Source organism: Onychostruthus taczanowskii, unplaced genomic scaffold (assembly GCF_017590055.1).
Source record: "Onychostruthus taczanowskii isolate IOZ18803 unplaced genomic scaffold, ASM1759005v1 scaffold83, whole genome shotgun sequence".
NCBI lineage: Eukaryota > Metazoa > Chordata > Aves > Passeriformes > Passeridae > Onychostruthus > Onychostruthus taczanowskii.
In genome coordinates, this window is record NW_024506221.1 from 568259 (window position 1) to 584021 (window position 15763).

Here is a 15763-nt window from a genome sequence, read left to right on the forward strand (position 1 = left end):
TTAAAAATTTACTGCACTACAACCACACTTGTTAAGTTTCTGTTCTTTGTTTTTCACAAGACACAATTTGCTATAAGGATGTGAGATATGCAGAAAGGCAGAATCACATTTGGGAATTAATTCAGATAGTAATGTACAGTTTTCAAAAGTGAAGTTAGATCTGAATACGCTGTGACTTCTGTCTGCTCCTCTCCCTTGAGAATTACGAGTCAGCTGATGTGGTCAAATGAAACCTCTTGGCACTTCACTGTCTAGAGACTGAATCTGTTGGGTGTTTTCTGCCCACTGTTCCAGCAGAGATACACCAGTACTTCCCCACCTACAGCAGAATGATATCAGGAAATGTAGGCAGGATTTTGTAGGACTCAGGTTAAAATGTTTAGATTGGAAGTCTATTTATATACTACAGAATTTGTTGGGACTTCTACCAATACCTGTTTGTACGCAGTAATGTGTCTTAGTCTTCTGAAAGCTAGCCATTAAAACAGTGAGTGTGTGAAAAACATTACTTTTGCCTACGGCTCAGTTCTAAGACAATGCATTAATATGCATGCTGACCTGCTGAGCAGGGTGCAAATGAAGAATTAGTGATCAACACTAATAAGAATCATTTGCTCTAAGCACAAATAGACAGTGCTTTTTGCTCACAATATAAACAGCTTTACTTGAAAGAATATCCCAGTATCTGGATAATTTAGTACCATTACTTATGGGTTTTTATGTGTTCAGAATAACACCAATATTTAGCTTTAATTCTCTGAATAAGTATTAACAGAATTACTTGTTAATGAATTAACAAATTCACCTCCATTTTATTCTTAAGGCCTCCACATAGAAGCAAGAGATCAAATTTCACACTAGTTACATATAAAAGTAGTTTGTTGTTTTGCCAGGACTGTAAAAATCATATATGATCCAGATCTACCCATATCCTTCATGCTGAAGTAAACTAGAAATAAAATACAACAGGTATTCCTTCTCACATATTCTTCAGATGGGTTAAAGGCAAGAAACCTCTCCCTCAATGGAAAAATCTAAAATAGGTTAATGAGAGTAAAACAGCCCTGTAAAGCATGCTTTGGACTTGCTTCAAGAGCTGAAATCCATAGTTACCACATCAAATACTTAGCCCTTAAAAAGCTTTTACACAACCTTACCATATTTCAGTCTGTTTTCCTGATTTAAGATACAGTTTGGCTGAGAGCACCATCAGCATCCTTGACACTGTGATTCACAGAATTTTTCTGTGTGGGAAATGACCCAAAGAATCATCAAGTCCAACTCTTAATTAAGTAGTCTATAACAGGGATTGAACCTACAAACCTGGTGTAAATAGCACCATGCTCTGGCCAACTAAACCCATCTCAGGGCCATTACTTGCATTACTTCATGACACAGCTTCTTGCCAGTTTTTTCCATCCCCAGGACTATGTGGAGGATCTTCAAAAGACAAACAAAGTGTATTCCTAAGCAAGAATTCTTCAAGATGGAGTCAGAATATTCACATCCTTGTCTTATTTTCCCTCTCCTTTGGAGTTGTAATTGCATGAAGGATTGATGAAAGAATTGCACTGAAGTGGCTAAATTCACATGGTGTATTTAGACCCTCCTTCTGGAAACACATAAGAACAGTGAGAAAAAGGGGCAGTGTTATTGCAAAGTTCCCACTCACACAGTAAATTGCCTGAGTGGAAATGCATTTCCAAGAGTATATGGTCTCTGTTTTATCTATTCCCCTACTCGTCTCTAATGCACCTTAGATTCTTGGATACACAAGACTGTTCCTTAGCATGTCTGCAGCATTGTTTGTGCTGCTCAGATGATTGTCACTAACTGGTTTTGTTACTGACAAGATAGGTCACCAAGCTGCTGCCAAGACATTAGCAAGAAAGGATGGCTGGACTTTGGTTAGGGGCACTGCCTTGGGAGGTAAGAAATCCAATTTGGTTCTTGTCTGTAGGGTAGGTTTTTCTCTTTGGCTTCTGGAAAATCACAGACTCTTTATTCCACTTTCAAAGAGTGCAGGAAGAAGTATCAGCATCATAGACCTGTTTAGATTATTATTATTTTTAGGAGAAACAGTATCTTCTAATACACATATGCAAAACCACAAAATATCATATGAAGCTTTCCGAGGAAAAAGAGCAAACAAAGAGGATCACGAAAATTGTAAGTAGGAAGGTGTACTACTAGTGACAAAGAAGAAATTGAGTTTAATGTGAACATACCTTTAACATTCCTGATGAAACTAAAGAACAGCTTGCTGACTCAGGTATCAGAGGCAGACAGTAGAAGGGGTAAACTTTCCCAGCTGCCCTACTATGGCACCAAGTATGTCACTTGCTAGTGGGTGGCGGCTTGGGCATCATTACAATGCAGCTGATATTACAGGGATACAGAAAGGGGAGAGTAGGTATTCAGAAAATAAGAAAACACATAGTAATTAAAGTTTGTCAAAGGGTTGCATTTGAATAGAAATTAAGAGGTTTTCAGCAGATTTACCATTTGTTGCTGCTGGTAAAGTAAATATAATTGTATTGTCCACTACAAGGCCATTGCTTTTGTTTAACTCACCCATAGAACATTAGTTTGCAAGGAAAATACAAAAAGTGCATATTCATAGACATCATACTATAGTACTTTTAATGGATTTTGTCTACCAAAAAAGCTGTTTCAGGATAAAATTGCTTCAATTCAATTTGAAATTAACAACTGTACACTCAGCTTTCAGTGCTCTCTTGGGCAAAGTTCATATTGAAATTGAATTTCGCATTCCTTTGGGCTAAAAATAGCAAAGGGACAAAAGGACGAAATATTTATTTTTCTAATGCCTATACTGTAGAATGAGTAAAAAAAAAAATAAGCCTCAGCCACTAGCTGGACATTATTAGGAAAAAATGTTGCAGTGAAAGTAAGAGAGACAAGTGACTGTATATGCTAATGTGTAAAACTGCATATGTGAAAAAACATACAACAAAGAATTGTGATTTTCCTAGGACTGCCATTAGCATAGTTGCTATAACCCTGTGATTATCTCTCTTAATTATATACTTGCAGTTTCCTGTAAATAATAACATGGAATTTTAGTCAGTCATGTAGAGTTTGTATAACATAAGGAGACTATAAAATGAGCATTCTGCCTATTCTTAGTTTGCAGTTACATTTTACTATAAGGTATATGGAATTAGTTTAATTCCTGAATCTCTTCAAAACTTAATGCATATTTAATGATACAGACCTTTGCACAAAGTCTGTCAGCAGGAGGCCTTATCCTGACAGAAGTCTAGTCACACATTTCTCTATCCTGAATCCCAAAGAAGGTTAGTAGAGCCTGAGAAGTGAGTGGCAGTGATGAGGAATGCTGAGAGATACCCTGATTCACAGCAGCTTGCTTCTGCCTGTGAACAGGATAGCTCTTTCAGGGTTCCTTACTGATATTTAAAATTAAATATTTGGCACCTCCTTTTAGTTCATTTATTTGGAAAATACTAAGTGAGTTTTATAATGCACTAATTCTGTGGGTTTACATACAGTAAGTAATTGTGGTTATCTCAGAAAAAAACTGAATGCAGACCTAATCTTGCCTGTAGTAAGAGCAAGTTCACATTTACTGTAATTGTCATTAACACTTCTATTCATTTGGTACCCCTTCCCAGGAAAAAATCAAGACAGCTCAGCACATAATCTCTTTCTGGACTGAATCCTTCCCATCAGTGACCATCTTCTGTTCTCCAGGGCACAGAAGCATTTGGTTCTTTGTTAAATGGTAATAACCCTTACTCCATGCTGTTTATAGACAAATGGTTAGATAGCTTTCACACTCTTAAAAGATTACATTTCTTAGTTAATATACTAGGGAGTTACAATAGACTTTGCCTTTAGCTGTTTTCCACACCTGATTTTACACAGCCCAATGATCAGAATTAAATTATTTAAATAACTTCTTTCTGTCCAGCTAGTTCAGTCGATCCTTTACTCTTGCCAACCAATCAAAAAGATTTTATGAATTTTATTTTCTTATTTTTTATACGTTTGTTTGGGAGGGAAAGAAACATTTCTCTGAAGTTTTATTCTACAAGGAGGAATAAAGAACATGAACAATTTATGTATTTTTATAAGTTCTAGGAACTGAGTAATCTTAAAGGTACAACTGCACAACTACCACCAGCATCCAAAAAGCTCTATAAAAGGTAGCGATGGGTATTAGACACTTCCTTGTTTTCCTTCCTAGGGAAAACAGGGCTTGCTAACAAACCATTCAGGTCTTTTTCATGGAAATCAGCTGAAATCTGTGGAAGCTTTTCTCACCAATACCAATGGCAATGGGCAAGTTTAATTTTCAAGCACCACCAAAGTGAACAATAGTGTTTGGGACCTGTTTTGCAAGATCTGCTGGGGGTTCATTTTTCTATAATCCCACCCCTTTTCACAAACCTGACTTTTTCCAGTCATCCTTCCCACTGGAACATCCTAAAGCTAATTCCAGTTCTTCTTTCCCTGCTTTCAATCAGTTCTAAGAAATGAAACTCTCAAATACACTTGCTGAGCATTGCCACTTTTCTGTCACAGCAGAACTCAATACTGATTTTTTTCCATTTATTGCAAATCAGTCTTGACCTTCTGAGACTTCATAAAATCCTCTCTCTGCCTCCTTCCAGGTCTCTATTCTGATTCTAAGGGGCTAGATTTTATTTCTATTCATCCTATGGAATTCTGTAAGACAAAGGATTTAAACAAGCAGAATCCAACTAATATATCTCACTTTATCCCAATTCTTGTTGCCATTTCCCTGTGCTTTAAGGATTCAGAAGCCATCCAGTGTGCTGTTATAATCTTGGATGGTAGCTTCCAGTCATTCGGGAACAGTATTACTGGAAGTATCTTCTGGGCTGGGAACAAGATACAGTGGAGAGAGCTGTGAGAGCAATGGCATTTTGGGGTCAGCTGCCCATGTCCAAACAGATGGCGTCTTGTTTCCTCTAATTAAAAAATCTTCCATGCAGAAAGTAACAGTGTCAGATCTTGTCATGCTAATTTAGCTTAAGTTCAAAGATAAAATGTGTACTCCAAAAACACAGAGGCTACATGGTCAAAGTGCAAAATACATCTTTTGATCAATGTGCTAGTTATGAGACAAGTAATTATATCATCAAATTTCCTTTTAGAGTTTAGTTTTGATTGGATAAACACATCTAAGCTACTTCACTTGTTTGCTTTACATTTCCCTCTTGGCCATGGATGAGGCATGCTGGGTAGCCAGAATTCAAGAGCTATATTTTCCTTTCAAGTCTGCCTAGCTGTAGAAATAAGTGCATAAGACCTATGAAAATCCAGTTCAATTAACAAGAAAACTTCTGAACAAAGTAGCTGTTACATGAAAGTCAGGTAGCCGGTGTCTTGCTTCTATTGAAAAGAGTGATTTTAGTAGAAACATGAATTAGGTCTTCAAATCAAGTATAGCATCTTTGTAAAGATGAGTATAGGCTTTTCTACTTTTTCTGAGACAAAAGGTCCTGCCTTCCAGAGAGATGATGTTCTCAGTACTGCTATAATCATAAAGGTTATGCTGAAGATGCTAATTTAGTTTATGTTTTTATAAGTGAATTTCTGCATGTGACTTCAGAATGGGCAACCATTCTCTGTATTTAAAACCACAGAATTAGTGCATTGTAAAACTCACTTAGTGTTTTCCAAATAAATGAACTAAAAGGAGGTGCCAAATCATTCTTGGGCAATGATTCTCATCCATCATTGGATGATTGGATTCTCATCCAATCTCAAAATGGATTCTCAATCCATTTTGCAGAGGATTCCTTTCTTATTTCCACTCACACTAATAGAAGAGTTTCTTAAAAATCTGTGATACGAAACAAACAGTGAAAACTTGACCTGTGGATTTCTAATATAAAGCTGAGGTAAGAAAAAAAATTAGGAAGGACCTATTTAATATCTGCTTCTATTGTCAGTAGGCCTTTAGGATGTGCTTTAAAGAAAAAAAGAGCTCCTAAGGATATGTTGCATAGCAAAATGCAGGTTAATTATAAGTTGTGTTCACATGCCTGCATAGTTTAAATTGCCTAATATGAATAAAAGAATTACATTTGTTTGAACTGGTAAGTGGCATTCAGACTCTAAGCTGTGTGTTACTATTTTGTCCTTTCTCTTCTTAATGTACTACTTAATGTACTACCTAGATGAGACTAAAACCCGGCACAAAGGTACGTCCATACCAAGACAATTTTTATTAATTTTTAGCAGTTATTTTATTATTTTTGCTAGAAAGCATTTTTCTTTTCATTTAGTACTCAGAAACAAACTAAGTGTAGAAAAACCTTGAACTACAGAGACTTTGTATCTGATGTTCATTACATCTAGCAAGAGATAAAATGGTCATCTTCAGATATTGCTGCAATGCTTTGCCAAGCATATTCCTAATATATGCTGTATTTACACTACAAGCAAAGTTTAGTTTTATGAGTTTGTAGTCACACTGACTTGGGAAGACAGGACTGTTAAGGAAGACACAGTGTAGGTATATAATATGGAACAATACATTCAGTATAAATATGAAACACAAGGTCATATGGAAATTGCAATTTCTTTTGTTTCAGAATCATCTGTATCTTCATTTGCATTGAGACTTTATAATTCCTCTCACCAATTCATAATGTGCCATTATTGAATCTTCCTCCTTTGGAGTGAAGAGAAAGACTGATGCAGGCAACAGTCACCCATGTTCCAGGTTCCTGCAGAGCATTATCTGTGTAATGACCTTCCTCTCCTTTGGACAGGCAAACCTGTGGGATGGGCACGGTAAATCTTCAAACACAACAGACGCATTATGTAGGTCATAAGATACATTTTCTTCTAGTAAAGCAATGGCATTTTTTTCACACCTTAGTAAGACTATGATTTGAAAACTTATCAACATAAGTATTTTCTGAGCCCGAACAAGAAGGTGGAAGGCTGTAAGAACTGGATCAGAACCCAACCCCTTTATAATTTGAAAGAGACTGAGTATTGTGTCTCTCATTTTTTTAGGGGCAAATTTAGAGCACAAGTATAATTCTAGCCTAACAGGGCATTCATCATGGAAATAAAAGAAAAGGCTACAAAGGGACACACGTACTTTCATTTTAACACTAGAGCAAAGACCACAGAGTCTAACTGTACTGCTTCTATTTACATATTCATTCAGTAAAAAGGCAAAACAATCTGAACATGAGAGATAAATATTTGAATACTTTGTAAACAATATTAGAAACAAATGTACTACAAACTTTGAACAAAATTGTAGTCCTCATAAAATGTACCACACTTAAGTCACAAAAATTGAAAGGTTCAGTTCATCCCAGAAAACCAGACATTACGAAAAACAGGACTAGATTTCTTAGGGTTTACTTCCCTTGTTAGCAGGGACATGAAGGTAAAGTACAACTTCTAATCCATCTCTTGAAGTTTTCCACAGTGCCACAAGCAATAGAGAATTAAACCCGATCAGAACTGTGAATTTATTTTTTTTTTATCTTCACAAGACCACTATTTTCTACATATCACAAAAAAGAAATCAAGGAAAGATGCAAATGCTTTCTTAAGTGTATATGGGAAGAAACCCTAAAGCCCTAAGTCTAAGGCTCCCAAATTCTTAAGTCTCTTAAACACAGAAACCCTACTACCAAGGCAGATATCTGTGGCCATTTAGTCTTCAAATTCTGCTAATAATTCAAACAAGGTTACCAGTTTAGGACTAGGACTGTTAATTACATATTTTATTGCTGTGGGACTGTTTAAAAACCTAACACAGAACAGCCGTGAAATTAAAAATGAGTCTACAGCAGTACCAACTTGAGCTGGGGTGACATAGAAATGAAAAAATATCATATGTAAATTTCAGCCTGCTTGGCAATATAATATATTCAAATTTCCTCATGCAAATTTTTTTGCATCATTTTATCAACAGTAACATTTTTGGTGCACAGGAAAGAGTAAATAACCTACATAAAATCAACTGTAATATTATAATCATTTTATTCATAACCCATAGGTTAAAATTAATTATTAATTATAATTATACTAAATGTATATATACTATATGTAACTGCAGTGGGAAACTGGTTTCTACTTTTGACCTTGTTCTATTATTAACCTTTGCTTTTAGACTGCCTGTTGTTATTTTGCCAGTGAGGTTACCTGAAGGTCAGCCAAATATTTCAGGAAACAAGAGAGAAAACAGGTGAAAAATCCTTCTCAAAATCTGTTTGCTTGTTTCCATATCTATGTGTTCTTTTACAGACCAAAAAAGACAAAACCCAAAACAAACAAAAAACAAACAAACAAAAAAAAATAGATACATAACCATAGTACACATGGTGACCAAAATGCCAGAAGGTAGCAAAGCATTAGAGCAAAGAGAAAGAGATTTTTGACTGAGAGGTTTTGCTTCTGTCATAGCGTTCGTTCACCTTTGGCTGCAGTATCTCTGCATGTTGACATTTGTCAATATATCAGATAAAGAGCTGCAAATTGCTTCAAACATTATTTACACAGAGCACCTTCTCCCTTTCCCGGTAAGTTACATGAGTTTGATTAACAGCAGGCTCCAAGTTACTGAAATTTGGGCTGCAAATAAAACTGCTGACTGCTCTTGGCATCTATTTAATATTCAAACTCTCCTAATGAAAACTTCATTCTTTCATTTCTCTGTCCAGCTCTTTTTACATTTTTATGCCCTTCTGGATATTTCTAGGAAATACTTTTGGTCACAATTGGCCACATGCATTTATTGTTAAAATGTATGCTTAGAAATCTATTACCATTAGACCATTCAAATATTTTTTCCTATCCGTTTTCCAGCTGCTGAACAACAGAACTCTTCTAACTAATCTTAACTTCCTATATTGTCCAACTTCTTTTCTATTCTGCCAGTGAAGTCAGAGACTGTTTTATTACATCATTTGTATTCTTGAACTAAGCACAGTTTGTACCTTCTAAGGCATCCAATTCTAAATTTCTAGCCATAAAAAATAAAGGGGTTTTGTAGCATTTGGGAACATTTATATTGCTGTATGAGCATCCTAAATCAAAGAAGTCCACATTTTTATGTGAGAAAAAAGCAAGTATGTAGACAGAACACTGAGTGGAGGATAGGAGTGACACGGCATGGATACTGAAAAAAAGAAAAAAATCTTCGCCAATGTCAAAGCCATCAAAAGGCATGGGATGCTGGGAACTGCACGGACATGGTCCAAAGATTGCCCACTTGATTCCCATTGAAATCGCGAGATTTCGTTTCCCTTCCCGAAAGGAAATTTCATTTCCTTTCGGGAAGAGAAACGAAATCTTGCGACCCAGAAAAGAAAGATTCACAAGCACTCTGGAAAGGAGATAGGATCAAATGAAATGCGCCTGAAAAAAAACCCCAAAACCCAGAAAATTTGGACATTTAGTGACTACAAGAAAATGTCTGTCAGGAAATGAGGTGAAGTGCAAAGGACACAAACATGCCAAAACTGACCTCAGAGATGTTGCAAAAGCAGTGGAAAAATTCAAGGAGGAAGACACAACTTTGTGGAGAAGATATGAGTGACATCACACGGATACTGAAAAAGAAAAAAAAAAATTGGGAAATTTAGTGACTACAAGAAAATGGACCAGGATTACATGAGGTGCAGTGCAAAGGAGCAAAACATGCCAAAACTAATCTCAGAGATGTTGTAAAAGCAAGAGAAAAATCAAGTATGAAGACAGAACTTTGAGGGGAGGACAGGAGTGAGAGTTTTTTTCTACAGATTTTATTTTTCCAGAGTAAGTATATGGTATTAACCTGAAGGTATAAATTATGTTTTGCTTTCCTACTAACTATCCTATGAGTTGCCAAGATGAGTTGCCATGATTGCTGCTGTAACAACCTTGTACCCTGGAAAACTAATGTTTACAAGTATGAGTAAGGTAGCCTCTTTCAGTTCTTTCAAAGATAATAAATACTTTTCTTCTCAACTTTAATTAGAAGGGTAAAATATTGTGCCCCTCCAGTAATTAATGTTCTTAAACAGAGCTATCAGGTCTCCTTATATCAGTAAAACCTGGTGATTAAAACAACCACCTTCTTGCTAATAATAAAAAATAATCAATTGCCTTTCCCCTCTTAAAAAATGTGTGGGATGCAGAGAGCAAGGGGAGAACAAACTTACCATGTACTTTGTCCTTTTAAAGAATTAAATTATTCTCATGTGGCAAAGTGGTTTAGATTGTCTCAGTCACTGATGTGCTACTGGGTCTTTTTGTTTTAGGGAACCTTTTGTAAAATACCCAGTTTTCAGGTCATTCAAACCATGATGTGCCAACACTCTGTCTATGTACATCTACTGGATAAATAGCAGCACTGCTTTCTGCAGGACTTCTATACAAGCATTATTATGACAGAATCTGTTTAACTAACGAGTCTGGAAATTAAAGCAATATGACTAAAAGAGGTACTGCCTGCCATTCAAGTTGTTTTCCAAGATAATGCTCATTGGACAATTTTTCATATATACAGCTGGCTATGCAATTCCAAAAAATATACTCATTCCATTCAAATATATTTGGAAATAGGCATATTAATTAGTATTCACATTTTAAATTCCCATTTTGCTGATATCTATTAAGTAACAAATACACCTTTATGTCAAATCCACTACCAGAGTTTGCTAACTGCTAGAGCTACAAATGCTTGAATTTGTCAGGTGCTGCTCTTAGGTTAAACACTCATTAAATTGCAGTGACAGAAGCAATGTTGTACTCAGCACTTCTCAGGGTCAAAGTCTGAGTCCCAGATTGATTATTTTTCATACAAGTTTACAGAAAATTTTTCTTGAGACAGGGTTTCACTGAAGAGAAACTTGTGCTTCTGTGCATAAGCTCACTTCCATTTTTGGAACCAGACTAATTACCTCACAGCCAACACATGTCGTTTGCTCCATTTAAATACTTTGATCTCTTCCTTCCTATCTTGACATATGAGTTCCTGCTGACAAGCTTCTTTATGAAGATAACTTACACTGCATTAGGCATATATTCCAATATGAAACTGAACTTCATTTTAGATGAAAGAAATCTTACAGGACTTGCTAGAAAAATCTCAGCAACATCATGACTGCTATGTAGGCTGGAAGTCATGTGCTATAGGACTTGTATTCTGCTTACATTCTGCTATTGTTCAGTGTTAATCTCCACTTTATGTACTAAAATTAATGTGCCATAAGGCTATGCAATGGCCCAAGGAATAATGTATTTACAGTGAACAGAAGGACTAATGCATAAATTTAAGCTTGACTTCTCTTTTGATCAAGTTTGTGAGATTTTCATTGTATACATGACAAATTTCTTGATTTTTTAAAACTGATTTTGTATTCAGATCATGAGGTCTTGTTTATCAACTAGAAAGAAAATCACACTTATGAAACAGAATAAACATTTTTCTTGGGATATATTAACACACTGCATCTTCATAATCAGATCTATCAGCTTCATGTAAAACAGATGGGTCTTCTAGTTCTTTTTCTCCAGATGTACATCAGTGCTAAGTAACTAAAACTACATCTGAGAAATGTTATTATAACTCATGGCTACTTTCAAAAATTCTGCTAGCTTTGATGCCTGTCCATGTTGAAACATCCTTCCCATTATTTTCCAGTAGCTGAACTTAATCTTCCTTCTTGCAATAAAAGCCAATTATTTCTTTTCCTATCACAGCAGCATCTCTGCAGCAGCTCTCTAGATTCATAATTCTATTTTCTTCTCAATCAGTTATAGAAGAAATAATTCCCAGTCCTTTCCTATTTGTCTCACAGGAAACAGTTCTGAAATATCTGCTTGTCCTTGTTCTCATTTCAGTCACCCTTCATTTAGAGAAGCAAGCACAAGGCAGCAGTTCTCAAGAATGATGTATTACTGCTAAAAAAGAAGAAATAAACAATTTTAATTTTTAAGGGGAAAGCACTGCAAAATGTTAAAAATCACAAGTGATGACAGAAGTGTGATGAAATCAGTTTCTTGCTCCTGTGTTACATTATTGAGAGGCCTACTTTACCCACCCCTGTAGTGGCTAAAGTAGTCTTTACACTGTAGTTCCTCCTGTCAAAAGGACATTTCATGATCAAGAGACAGTTGCCAGCAATGGCTGTGACTATATGAAAAACAGCCAAAATGCTGAATATAAGGAAGGGCCAAGCCTGTATCCCTCCTTCCACCCATTACCTACTAAAGTACTAAAATTAATGAACCTCTAAATAATTAAAAGGAAAAGAATTCATTTGTTCTCATCAAAATTAAACTTGAGTTGCTATGCAGATGTATTTGATATTGAATCTCAAAGTAAAGTAAGGACGGCCAAAGGAATAATTTTTTTTTTCTAGACTAGATGTATGAGGAAAATGAATTATCCATTAGCAAGATGTTTTGGCAGGCTCAAGGGGAACATCTTATCAACACTCTCTGGATACAGTAATTAAGACTGTCCACAATAGGCCTTAATTAGTTACAAAATTCAGAGCAGTAATTGTAATTTATGTTGCCCCACCACAGTTTACTAGATGTAGGTGAACTGCTCACCAATATCCTTACAAATATCGATTCCCTATTGCTCCTGCTCCTCATTTACAGCTGTTTTCTTCTATCTTCTTGCCTACTCTCCTACTTCTTTTAACTACACTCTGTTTTTTCCCCTTATTCTTTCACTTGATGTGTCATTTTTAGATTTCCTATCCTACTGTCACACACATGGAGAAGTTTCCTTCCATTTCTCCAGGAGTCAGGCATTGCTACTAACACCTTATATTTGTGAAAAAGCCTCAGGTTGGGATGTCAGGTTGCAGTAGGAGACATGGGCGTTGCTTTCAAGGGTGTTTAAGGAAACCATCACAGAATCAATCTGATTAGGAAAAAAACCTATGAGATCATCGAGTCCAATGTGCCACATCCAGTCTTTCCTTAAACACCTCCTCAGGTGTTTGAGGTGACTCCTCAGCCTCCCTGGGCATTCTAGTGTCTAATCATCCCTTATGTGAAGAAATTCTTCCTGCTGTCCAACCGAACCCCGCCCAGCGTTGCTTAGGACCATGTCCTCTCACCGGGTCACTGGTTTCCTGGGAGAAGGGGCTGATCCCCACCTGGCCACAGCCTCCTTTCAGGCAGTGGTAGAGAGTGATAAGGTCACGCCTGAGCCTCCTTTGCTCCAGGACAAACACCTCAGCTCCCTCAGCCGCTCCTCACTGGACTTGTGCTGCAGTCCGTGGCCCTTCCCTGGCCTCTGTCAGGCTGCGGGACGGCAGAGCCCCGAGATCCGCAGCGGCTCCTACGCCTTTAAGGGCGGCCGGGCCGCGCCCCCACGTGTGCGATCAGCTGACGGCGCGTCCCGCCCCCGCCCGGCCCTGCCCCGCTCCCTCCGCCGCGAGGTGCGGGCGGCAGCGCGGCTCTGACAGCGCCGCCGGGGCAGCCCCGCGGCCCCTCCGGAGAGCTCGGCAGCGCGGCGCCCGGCGCCACCCCGGTACATGGATTACCTGGTAGGTTCCCGGCGGCAGCGGACCGTCGGACATTTTACTGAGCGGCTGGGGCGGCGTCCGCGGCGCGACGGGGTGTGGGGGGCAGCCCGGGGCCGGGGGCAGCCGGGTCCGGCCGCGCTGCCGCGCCCGGCCCGGCGGGCTGTTAACGGGCGATAAAGCCGCCGGGCCCCGCTCATTTGGCCGCTATTAGATTGCTAAAGCCGTGACCCGGGTCGCTGTTTTTTTCCTAAATGCTGGAGCTTAGGGCATGCTTCAGTGAACTAAATTGCTACCGCGGACGGGATCAGCCGAGCGCCCGGGCAGCTGGTATTCGGGGTAGTGTTTATGGCTCTTTAATGAATATTGGCTTCATTCGTCTGTGAAAGATCGTATCGCGGGCGTGCACCTCAGCTGGGATCGTGGCTGGTGTTTGCACACTCACCCGCGCACCCTCGGCGGGCAGACTCCCTGTGGCACGGCTGGCTGATGAGCAGGTGGCTTTGTTTTAGTACGGTATCTGGTCTTTGCAGCCTAGCAGTGGGGGGGCGTAACGAGCACATCCCATCGCTCCAGTCCTGTTGCCATCCCGTTGCTCCAGTCCTGTTGCTTCGAGCCCTGTGCTGTGAACTGGTGCCCGCTCCTTCACCGTGGAGTGCTGCGAAGCGTCAGCTGGGGCAGTGAAGAGCAGGCATCTTCTGGCCATCCCTGTTCGTTGTCGGTGTCAAGTGCAACCAGGAAGTATTTGGAGTCAGAATCTTGACGCTGTCATTCGTACTTTTTCACACAGGATGCTCACGGGTGTAGGATTTCAAGAGGGGCTCATCAAATGCAACAGAATCTCTGGAGATGCTCTTTTTAATGAACGAAATATTTGCCATGCTGAAATGAGAGCTGCATGCAGTATCTGGTTTTTGCTTTTTTGGCAGCTAACTAAACCAGAAATACGTTAAATTAATGTTTCACTATTCTTGTGTCTGTGGAGCTAAGATCTATTTTCGTTTATTGAGCCTTGCAACCCCCAAAAATATTTTAGGCTTGCCTTTCTGAATTTGAACACTACAGAGAGATGCTAGAAAATGAGTCCTGTGTGGCACAAATGGTAGGCAGACTTCTCTTTAACAGCCTAGTTAATGAAATACTGATAATAAACTTGCTGGGTATCAAGTGCAGCCTCATAGCTCCTTGAGAGCCTGGAGCTGTTTCTGAGATATTTTCTTTTCCTTTATAAACTTATGGCCAGATGAAACTGGCCATTCTGTACTTTTTCAAATGCTTGCATTAACCTTGGTGACTGCTACAGGCTGTTGTGTGGAAGGCCAACCACTCTGAGAACAATAAATTTAATAAGCATTGCAAACTAAGAGCATGTTTTTGTATTAACTAAAGGGGGGAGGGGATTAAATAGCTCTACTTTTTTTTTTTCCTTCTTCCCCTGACACTTATTCTCCAGCTGATCCTTTTCCTCTTTTTTGTTGTGTGGCCTTCTTTGGTGTCAGTTCTGAAAAACCTCATTGATTATGAGGTTCAGGCACCTCAGAAAGTCTGCTCTGACAAAAAAAAAAAAATTATGATGGTGAGTTAGGCAACTAGTTGTGAATACCTGTTTTTGGCTTGTTGTCACAGTCTGCCCTGGTGTAAAGATGGGCCTACTCTTTATATATGCAAGACTTGAAGTTACAGTGTGAATGTTAACCTATGGCTCTAGAGCAATTGTCTCATTATTTCCATAGCAAAAAGAGCTGTACATGTTAAGGAATTCTGTGTTTTGTGCATTTATGTTGCATTCTTGCACATACATGGGCATGAAAACACTAACAGAAGGTCCCTTTGCTGGTTTCTCATGCTGGGCACCTGTGTTGCAGCCTGCAGGCAGTGAGGTTTTCTCCTGGGCTTGCGGTGTGAGGCAAAGAGCAAAGGATGAGTTTTATTCCTCTTGCAATAGGGCTGAGGCAGAGTATTAGACAGAGTTCTGGTTATCAGTGGGGCTGAGTGAGGGAGTGTAGTGGAAGGAGGTGAGGACAGACAAGGTCAGGCTTGTTGCTGCATGAACTCAGGGGTCAGTACACCTCCACAAGGAGTCTACCCTCAGCCAGCTCTTCCCAAACTTGCATAGGAGGGTTCTTTTCCTCATTCTAGCTGGATAGGACCTACATTGATGGAGATGTCTTTTTCCTATTAAGAAGCAGATCTCAAGAAGTACTGAACATCTGAAGCACCTTCCAATATCATCAGGTTATTGAAAG

The 15763-nt window shown here is 38.8% G+C and overlaps 1 protein-coding gene and 1 long non-coding RNA gene across 5 annotated transcripts in view; one reads left to right on the top strand and one right to left on the bottom strand.

Moving 5' to 3' along the window:
• Positions 1-6253: 6253 nt before the first annotated feature.
• Positions 6254-13316, bottom strand: LOC121346630. The gene is made up of 3 exons (XR_005954097.1): positions 13149-13316; positions 9515-9599; positions 6254-6797 (listed from the first exon to the last, which is right to left on the bottom strand). It is a non-coding gene; the product is annotated as an uncharacterized LOC121346630 (long non-coding RNA).
• A 165-nt stretch (positions 13317-13481) lies between these two features.
• Positions 13482-15763, top strand: part of ARL15 (ADP ribosylation factor like GTPase 15) — a 222988-nt gene continuing 220706 nt past the window's right edge. For 2 of the 4 annotated variants that reach the window (XM_041424600.1, XM_041424602.1), the window contains exon 1: positions 13510-13541. Coding sequence is in view for 1 of the 4 variants with exons in the window: in XM_041424606.1 (XP_041280540.1) it covers positions 13530-13541 (12 nt within the window). In the remaining 3 variants the exon portion in view is untranslated. Of the gene's footprint in view, positions 13542-15763 lie in introns of all 4 variants that reach the window. The other 2 variants (XM_041424606.1, XM_041424603.1) reach the window with 2 other exon arrangements.